The sequence below is a fragment of the Aphanomyces invadans genome (assembly GCF_000520115.1).
Source record: "Aphanomyces invadans strain NJM9701 unplaced genomic scaffold supercont1.14, whole genome shotgun sequence".
NCBI classification, from domain to species: domain Eukaryota; phylum Oomycota; class Saprolegniomycetes; order Saprolegniales; family Verrucalvaceae; genus Aphanomyces; species Aphanomyces invadans.
In genome coordinates this window covers 424,890-434,378 of record NW_008580159.1, presented here as the reverse complement: position 1 = coordinate 434,378, position 9,489 = coordinate 424,890, and the positions used below count along the sequence as shown (strand labels likewise).

The 9,489-nt window shown below is 52.0% G+C and overlaps 2 protein-coding genes across 3 annotated transcripts in view; one reads left to right on the top strand and one right to left on the bottom strand.

The window, feature by feature from the left end:
* The first annotated feature begins 4,157 nt into the window (after nucleotides 1-4,157).
* H310_07508 lies at nucleotides 4,158-7,312 on the top strand. Of its 2 annotated transcripts, XM_008872884.1 has the most exons (10): nucleotides 4,158-4,460; nucleotides 4,510-4,761; nucleotides 4,816-4,953; nucleotides 5,006-5,251; nucleotides 5,312-5,348; nucleotides 5,456-5,595; nucleotides 5,670-5,983; nucleotides 6,037-6,193; nucleotides 6,256-6,621; nucleotides 6,662-7,312. In XM_008872884.1, exons 1-10 carry the CDS (start codon nucleotides 4,203-4,205, stop codon nucleotides 6,860-6,862), a joined length of 2,109 nt encoding a protein of 702 aa, XP_008871106.1. In that variant the 5' UTR covers nucleotides 4,158-4,202; the 3' UTR covers nucleotides 6,863-7,312. The 2 variants fall into 2 exon arrangements, with proteins under 2 accessions (XP_008871106.1, XP_008871107.1); XM_008872885.1 differs by having other exon boundaries at nucleotides 6,256-7,312.
* Nucleotides 6,920-9,489, bottom strand: part of H310_07507 (hypothetical protein) — a gene marked incomplete at its 5' end in the record, with an annotated part of 5,214 nt that continues 2,644 nt past the window's right edge. Inside the window, one exon of the mRNA XM_008872883.1 lies at nucleotides 6,920-9,471. Within this exon, the coding sequence (XP_008871105.1) occupies nucleotides 7,261-9,471 (2,211 nt within the window). The 3' untranslated portion in view covers nucleotides 6,920-7,260. The remainder of the gene's footprint in view (nucleotides 9,472-9,489) is intronic.

The window sequence follows — 9,489 nt, the reverse complement described above, 5'->3', positions numbered from 1 at the left end:
TCGAACAAAGTCATGCGCAGCTTCATGATTTGAATGTGGCAGCATGCAAACATCATTGAACCTTTTGAACTTTCAGTTTCACCTCGACATTCAATATTATCGATTCTCAAGCTTTTTTCACTTTGGCCCGTTTAAAAGTCGGGGGAAATCAGTACAATAGACAGCCACAAGGGTCCGTGACATATCCCCAATAAGCCACGTGGGCCAATAAACAATTTGGATGCTTGATCCACTCCAGTACAGTCGGTCGCATCCTAAAGGATCCCAGGGAAGCGAAGTCATGCAACATCGACAATAAGGCCATGCACCGCTGATCAAACTTAAAACCACCAAAACATTCCGAGCTCAACGAACAAATGGCCAAGTGGGTGGACGCTGCAAACACAAACAATATATGAATAGCCGGCCCAATTCTCAAGCAAAAAGCGCTACGCCTAGCCATAAGCCTCGGCATAAGCCAGTTCAAAGCGTCGCACGGTTTGCTACAACAATTCCAAAGGCGCCACAACCTGTGGGTACATCGTCTCCACAGAGAAAGTGCTTCGCTTGACCCATTGGTTGCCAAGTCGGGTCGCGACGAAATGCTGCTCGAGGCAGAGTTGTATGATGCAAGCGGCATTTACTACATGGACGAGACGGGAATAATTTACAAGGCTCAGCCGAAGACATCAATTCCAATAAGCCCATATATGGTCTGAAGAAAGACAGGAGAAGAATCTCTGTCGCCCTGACATCCAACGCTGACGGAACATGGAACACACAAGCTACCTCCTTTCTTTATCGGTAAGTCCAAGAAACCTGGTTGCTTTGGTTGCCTCTCGGCGAGCGAGTTGAGCCTATATTATCGAAGTAATCGCAAGTCATGGATGACAATTTCGCTTTTCTATGAATGGAACATGCAACTGAATGAAGACATGAAGAGACAAAATCTAACAATTCTACTACTCCTGGACAATGACTCCTCGCACAAAGTTGTTCGGGCCGACGTCAACAACATTCGCGTGTTGATGCTGCCACCCAACACCACCTCCTCGCTGCAGCCCATGGACACCGGAATAATCGCCGCATTCAAAGCATACTACAAGAAACGCCAACTTACCCATTCGATTCAAATTGTCGACAACATTACTACAGGTGGCGCCGTGACTGACAAGCAAAGGAGGAATCCCTATGCCTGCGATGTGCTGCAGGCGATGCGTTTGGCAACAGAGGCGTGTGATGAAGTGTCACCATCAACGATTAGAAACTGCTGGACGCATACAGGCATCCTCCCTCAAAGGTCGCTGATGGCTGCTCTTGAGACGCTCCCTGTCGGCTCTTCCATGCCTGTGGGCTTTTTGATGTCGTAGCTAGAACTTATAGATTTGATATTTGTCGGATACTTTGAATTTGATGCCTTTTATACTTGATGAATCACCCATCGTGCAAAAATCGAGGCATCACTGTATCTGTAAGGAGAGCGGTTAAAGCCGATACGTAGTCCAGGCAGTCACGTTATTTATCGGCAGGGTACAAAGTGATTTGGGATGAAGCCATTCCAGTAAAGAGAAATGGTCAATCGTCAAAATTTGGTCTGCAAAGAAATCATAGACACGATTCATAATTGGAGTAAAAGTGTCCATTTTTATCGCATAGAAGCCCTATTTCGACTATAGGACGTATAGAAGGACATCGAACGACACCTTGGCCTTGTCAGTACCAACGTGTCTTCGAAGACATGCCTCGGGGCAAGTGTATCACCTACGAAGAGAATAGTCAAATCTTAGTCTTTCGCAATGTTCAAAAGAGCTGTCGGTGGATTGCAAACACAATTAACCGAAGCGGCAAGCTTGTGCGAACGATTCTTCAGAACCAAGTCGCAAGAAAAGCCCAGGAAGACGTTGTATCCTCACCAGTCGCGAGATCCGACGCATTTTCAGGCTTGCTACACACAAGCAATGGACGTCAAGGCAAATTTCTACAGCACTAGGCGGTAAAATAAGTCAAACTACTGTCCTTAGTGTGTTTCGTGCGTCCAAATTCGCAAAGTGCATGAAACGCCGATCCGGATCGCGCCTAACACCCTAGCACAAAAAAGACCGAGTCAACTTTGCCAGTGGACACCTCCACAAGGCCGCGGAATTGAAAGCGATTATATTTACTGACAAGAGGTTCAACCTAGACGGTCCAGACTGTTGTCAGTACTACTGGCATGACCTCCGGTATGACGAACAAACCTTCTCCAAGCGTGGAGGTGGTGGCGGTTCTGTTATGGTTTAGGGAAGGGTATGCTTCTACAACAAGATGGAGTTAGCCATCCCAGACGGTCGGCAAGACTCTGTGAAGTATCAAGAAACACTGCAAACATACTTGTTGTCTGCCATGCGTGAATTGGCGGTCCTTTCCCAGCCAGCCACCCCTACGTTCCAACAAGACAATGCCATGGCCAACTGTGCAATGGTCTGTGAAAAGTCCCGATTTGAGCCCAATCATGTTTGGTGCGTTCTACCCCGAAATGTCTAAGCCAATGGTCGTCAGTTCGAAACAAAGGCTGATTGAAGGTACAAGCTCTCAAGTCTTGGGCTGAGATCGATCAATCATACTTGGCCGAGTTAGCTGAGGGTATCTTACGAGAATGGCCCAAACAATCCTTTACCGGGGCCGTTCCATTGATATATTGCCATTATAACGAAGTTCGTCTATAATTTCATTTCAGACCAAATTTTGACGATGGCATTTTCTCTTTACTGACATGGCTTCATCCCAAATCACTTTGTACCCTGCTGATTGAGTACATGACCGCCGGGACTACGTATCGGCTGTAACCCCTTTCCTTACAGTTACTTGATAAGGTGAAAATTTTGGGGTGAGTCTGTAATATCTTTTCAGACTGTATGTATTCGCTGGTAGCTGGGAATTTGTTCACAGGTGCGACCGAGTGTCAAAGTTAACGTTTTTATTGACCATAATCGGGCAGAAAATGCATTTATCCGGAAATTTGTTGTTAGAACGAAGATGCAACACGCCCATGGGACAACGATCAAGCCACACGAACGCCGCCCGACCACAACCAACAGAAGATGGTGTCTACACTAGTCAAACCTAAACCAATAATGCAAGTTTCACCCACAGCGCCGCAAACTAATATTGGACAAAGAGACGTTGTCGTTTTCCATGACTGTTGGAAAATACATGAAATTGGCCCCACATATGCAAGCAATGGACTGCAGGTTTATGTACCTGACGGCCTCAAGTTTGCTGACGCCATTCGTAAGTTTTTCCGTCGCTACGCTTATTTCATCGATACGTCCTTAGCATATATGACATTGACAGTGCGGACATTTTAAAATATTTTCTCAAGAATTTAAACTTTAGTAACACTGATAAAAATATTTTCACCTCCCAGTTTGGCCAGATGGAAGGTTTTTGATGACGTGCACCATACCCTAATGAAAATCCTAATCGAATCGTAATGATGGGGCAAAATCCACTGTCAATATACTAAAATAATCACAATTCTGTGCATGTTTTTGACCTACAAGTAGGTATCATATTTTGAACGAAAAATCAAAAAAGCAGTGATGAAATGGTGCATGGGACCAATGCCAACAACGAGCATTCTGAAGTGTCGACGTTTTATTGTTAAACGCCATGGCTAAAACCTTGCACGTATGACGTTAAACCAATCTGGACTGCGTTTTTCCTCTTGGCAAAACGGTAAAATCTCCTAGAAGTCCGGATACGTCGGCTATTTTGTACGGATGATTAACGACGAACAAACATCAAGATACTCTTGTGTGCGCCAATATGTACCTGAACCCTAAAACGTCCATACAAGGGACCCAAGCGACCACTTGGTTTAAGGTAATTAATCGATTATTCCTGCACCCATCGGCAATTCGAACCGTAGCTTGTGTTGGGCTTGTACGAGCCTCTCGCCATTCGGGCTTCTTTTCGGAAAAACATCGATTCAAAGTTGAAATTGATGTATAAATGCATCCCAAGTTACGTCGTTTCTGCTAAACTTGCACTACGTTAGCTCGAATTATACTGTAGTGTGGCTTCCTGCCCTTCCTAAAATATCTGATTGGTTAAAATTACCACGAATCAACGACCGAGTCGCCAGCCAGTGTTTACGGATGGGTGCAATAGATTATCCGGATGGATGATCACCTGCACGACGCCAACAGAACCAAGTCAAACTTCATCGCCGCGGCGTCGCGATGGAGCACACGACGGTTTGCGTGAACAAGTACACTCTCCAGTTCGAAGATGTGAATCTGGAAGCGTCCTTTCAAGCCTTCAGCCATACCCGCAAGAAGACACTGTGGCTACGGTCGCTCATTCCCGCTGCAATCAGCCATGTCGTGTTTGCGTGGGGCGATAGCCTCGAGCACGATTCGTCTCATCTTCAGGTCACACTTCCTGCGCGACTATTTCTCATCGTCATGCAATGCTCTACGTACTTTCTTGTGAAATGGGTACGTGCACATACGAGTCGTTCGATGGTCACGTCTCGTCCGACTCCAGGACCTCGTTTGCGCCGACGAGAAACTCATGTTCGCGCTCGCGCTTTGCCATGGCATCCCAACACTGCTCCTTTTCACATTACAACACACCGTGCTCCATCAATGGGACGCTCTATTCGTCGTCTTTGGGCTATCCTTCTACACGATACCAAAGGTGACGCCTCTAGGATTTGTCCATTCGATGCTGGGCAGCGCGATCACAGTCGTCATCTACTTTGCGATTGCGGTGTTCTGTCGTCCACCGCCAAACAAGGTTTGCACCTTTCTCTTTTGTTGCATCAATCTCAACTTTTCACGCGCACATTAGGTCGAAGTCGTCCTGTCGTTTCTGTACTGCGCTCCCGTGATTTGGATTTTCAATACCATCTCATACTACTCCGAGTACAGCTCACGCGAACGCTTCATCCTACGTCAGCGACTCTCGACGGAACGCATCTCCCTCGCTGTACGTCTCCATGTACTCTTTTCAAACTTGTCGTGATCTGCCATGTTTGCAGGTGTCGCGAACACTCAACCCCACCCCGGCAACGTCGTCCTCGTTGGCCTCAACTAGCACAGCAAGACAGCCGCCGGACGTGAGTGGCACGACGCTGTTCCTGGGCGTGCTGCTCTGGGGCGTTTTCACGCTTGGCAGCTTTGCTTCATTCCCGGAAACGTTTAAATTTGTCGACGAAGAAACAGGATGGGCTTGGTTTAGTCACATCGCGGGCGTCACCGTCTTTCTCCTCGTCATAACGCGCCGGGTATGTCGGCGACATCCCCGCGGGTCGCCCCATCAATCGTTTGATTGCTGCTGCATGTAGCTGACGCTGCTCATGGTCGTGCCGCTGGTTGGAGCAGGTGCGTGCGTGCTGATTCAAACGTTCTATCGCAGCCATGACCCCAATTATGGGTTTAGTGTGGCCTTTACGACCCGACGGTGGCATCATGTGGTTTACCTTTTGTAGTTGTGCTGTGGCTCATGTCGCTCGTGCTGTCGTCGCAATGGATCATTTTTTCTGCCCACAGTGTCGGGTATACGCTGTTGGTAGCGTCGGCAATCTTGACGTTTGGCGTCTTCTCGACGTTCCTGCAGGCGTGGCATCAGGTACGACATGGAGTGGCTATGGTGGATTCAAGAAATGGGTGGCTGTCGTTCACGCCACGCCTTGTCCAATGTAGCTCGTCGCATTTCTCCATCGCACGTGCTTTTTGTATCCGCAGCTCCAGGACGGACTCACACAGGACTTTCCCCTTCTGGACAAGATCGTTTCCGAGTACCAAGCTGGATTCGACCCGCACGTTCTCGCGGAACGCCAGACATGCCAAGACAAGCTCCTATCCGACGGCATGGACACTCTGACGCTTGCAGGCGGCGAGACCGACGACACACACGCCTCCAACACCATCGTATCGGTTCTACCGTCCTTCAAACACGGGAAATGCTTCTTTTGCAACAAAAATGCCATCGTCCATTACGTGCCAACATGCGGCCTGTACGATGGCTTTCCATCTTGTTGTGGGCATGGCTGATACGTGGAGGGCGTAGGTGGGGCAAGTGGATGCATTGGCGCATGGATGCCAACCATATCGTCGCGCAGCGCGGCGCGACATCCAGTGAAAAGATCGGCGGGTTGAAGCCAACAGTGACCATGTGCACGTCGTACTGCGACCTCCAGTCCAAGAACCGCCATCTCCAAGAGCAGGTACGCCCGTCGGCAAAGCAGGGTCGTCATCCGCCACTCAACAAACGAGTTGCACGCTATAGATGCGGACGTTAACGGGGTCCGTCGCTTCGCTCAAGCACCAGATCAAACTCATCAAGGAGCACGAAAGTCGATGTCTTACCACGACTGTTCAACTGCAGCGGGCGATGCGTGAGATCGCCGACAAGCACAAGCACGAGATGGAGGTCGCGGCCAAGGTCCACGATGCCAAGTTGCAGGCTGCGCTCAAGGATTCGAACGCGGCACTGGTGGCACTGACTCAACAACGCGACCAGCAACGCCACCACGTGCAGCAACTCGAGGCGGCACTCGACAAAGAAACGAGGACGCGACTCGATGCCGACGCCGTGCACGCCCACCTCGTGCAACGGATCGAAAGCCAGAACTCACGTTTGGCACAGTTGGAGGTTGACATTTTCTCACGCAAAGGTGGCTGACGGACGGTAGATGGAGCTACAAACGGAGCGACGGAATGCCGCCAACGCTCGGATGTCCCCAACCAGCATGCACCTCAGCCCAGACATGTCGCCACTGGCCCTGCCGCGGCACTCGACCAAACTGACGGTCGAACACTCGCGTCGACGCATGCCGTACGCTCGCGCGTTGGAGATCGAAGGTCTGCGTGAATCTGCTGGTAAATCCAACTAACCCAACTCGGATGTGGCTTGCTTCGCCGGTGCAGCAGGCAATCATTAATGCAATCTTCTTGTAATGGCTGCACCAACTCGAAGTGTCGGCGCCGTGCGCGCGGCCATGTAGCTGGCCATACACGTCTGTCGTTCCCAAACTATGGCTGCTTCAACACAGCTCTTGTGACTACTTCACTGACTGGACCTTTCCCACACCACATAAACTTATCGAGCAAGCCACCCACATCCTCCCCGTCGACGACATCGTATTCCTACCGCCTTGCTTGACGTGAACGTCGCCTTCGCCATATCGCACTCTTCATCTGGCACGATTCGGCCTGTTGTGAAAAAGCAAATCTGCATGAAATAGGCGCTTCTTCCATCTCAGTGGTCGATTTTGAGAGCGCCTTGGTGTCATTACAGATTTTCAGTGCCGACGACGACTTTGTCCAAGTACCCGCCCTCTTGGCACAACTCAAAGAAGATGCCGGCGCCCGCCCCGACCAACACGGCCGGCGAGTCGCACTGCACCAACCGCCCCTGGTCAAACACGAGGATGCGGTCCGCGTCCAAGACCGTGTCGAGACGATGCGCGATCGTGAGCACCGTCGACGACGCAAACTCGGTGCGGATCACGCGCTGCAGGTTCTGGTCCATCTCGTGGTCGATGGCGGCCGTGGCTTCGTCCATGACGACGATGCGCGCCTGTCGCAGCAGCGCCCGCGCCATACACAGCATCTGCCGCTCGCCCACGCTAAAGTTCTCGCCGTTCTCTTCCACGGGACTGTCGAGCTTGCCGTCGACGCCCGCGATGCGGTCCGCCAGACGCACCTTTTGCAAACACCCCCACAAGTCGCCGTCCGAGTACTCGCCGAACGGATCCAGGTAGTTGCGCAGCGTCCCCTTGAACAGCACGGGGACTTGGGGAATGATCGCGATGCTGCTGCGCAACGTCTTGACGCCGACGCGTGAAATGTCGACGCCGTCGATCTTGATGGTACCGCCTGCCAGTTCGTTGATGCGGAAGAGGGCCATGGTCAAGCTCGACTTGCCGGCGCCCGTGCGACCGACGATCCCGATCTTTTCACCCGACGTGATGTGGACGCTCACGTCCTTGAGCACCATCGGGTCGTTCGGCTTGTAGCGGAAGCTCATGCTGTCAAACTCGACGTCGCCGGTCGTGGGCCAGTCCTTGGCGACGGCGCCACAGATCACGCGGGGTGCTTCCGGCTCGATGTTGGCGTAATCCGCCAGCCGCTCTGGCCCGACCATGGCCGTCTCGAGTTGGCCCCAGTTGGCCACAAGTCGTTGGAACGAGGGCAGCACCGTGAACGAATAGTTCAAGACAAGCCCAATCAGGCCCGGATTCACGTACGCGCGCATGAAGATCAAGGCAGTCGAGATGCACAAGAGCAGTGTGGCACTAAGGAGCTGGATTCGCATGGCAAACCATTGCGAGATCACTTGGGACGCGAACGATGCTTCGTTGTTGTGGTCGACATTGCCAAAATGCATGCGCTGGAAGCGGCGCACTTGCTTTTGGCCGAACGCGCGGATCACGACGGCGCCTTCGATCGATTCCGAGATCAAATTGAGCAGCGGCGACTTGGTCGTCTTGTTCACGCGCTCCATTTCGCGCGCCGGTTCGACGTAGAACCCACCGATGACAACGTACAAGTAGATCAGCGGCAGCAAAGCGAGCCCAATCCACTGCAGCACGACGATCGTTGTCCCAAATGAAAACAGCGCCATGAATGCGACCGCCAGCGACGCACTCACGCTGAACGGAATGTTGCTGTCGACTGTGTTCATGTCATTCGAGTACCGATTCAGGATGCGCCCGATCGGGTTTGTGTCGAAGAAGCGCATCGGCGCGCGAAGGAGCGCGGACGTCATGTTGTCAAAGAGCCGACGTGATGCCGCCACCCCCGACGAAAAGATTGACAGCGTCCGCACCATCGTCATGAGAACGCTGCCGAGCGCCAGTCCCGCGTAAATGGACAGGTAGTAGCTGGCGCCCTTCAAGTCTGTGGCGTCGGCCGCCGCAGACGGGCTCAATTGAACTGCAGCGCTCCAGTGACTCAGCCACAAGTCGCCCGCAATCGACAGACTTTGCCAAATCGCTAGCACCATCACCCAAAACACAAACATGGGCCACCCCCCAATCGCTTGCAAGTAGGACGAAAACACCTTGGCAGACACACGCCCATGCGACCGCCCTTCATCCAGCACGAGGCGGCCAGAGTCGACCGCCTGGTTGTCGTCGAAGCTGGATTCGTCAAAGGGGGTGAACGGCATGCCGGACAGGGCCGACGGATACGGCGACGACGTCGACGGGGTCAGCAGAGCGCTGTCCCAGTTTGATGAAGCATACGAACGGTACTCGCCTTGGTGGCCACTGTCGGGGGATTTCGCGTCTGGGGCGTAACCCACCCGCACGCGCAAAGGAGGGACAAGTGGAGCACTTGAAGAGCGTTGGTTCTCCACCTTTGTTTGAATCAACTGTCCGTTCTTGACTTCAATCGTGCGGTCGATGCACTTGGATTCGATGATCTCGGGGGAATGGGTGACCAGGAGGATCGTCTTGTGGCGCAACAGACCGAGAAAGCACTTGGTGAAGATCTCGTTCTGCACGATCGCGTCGAC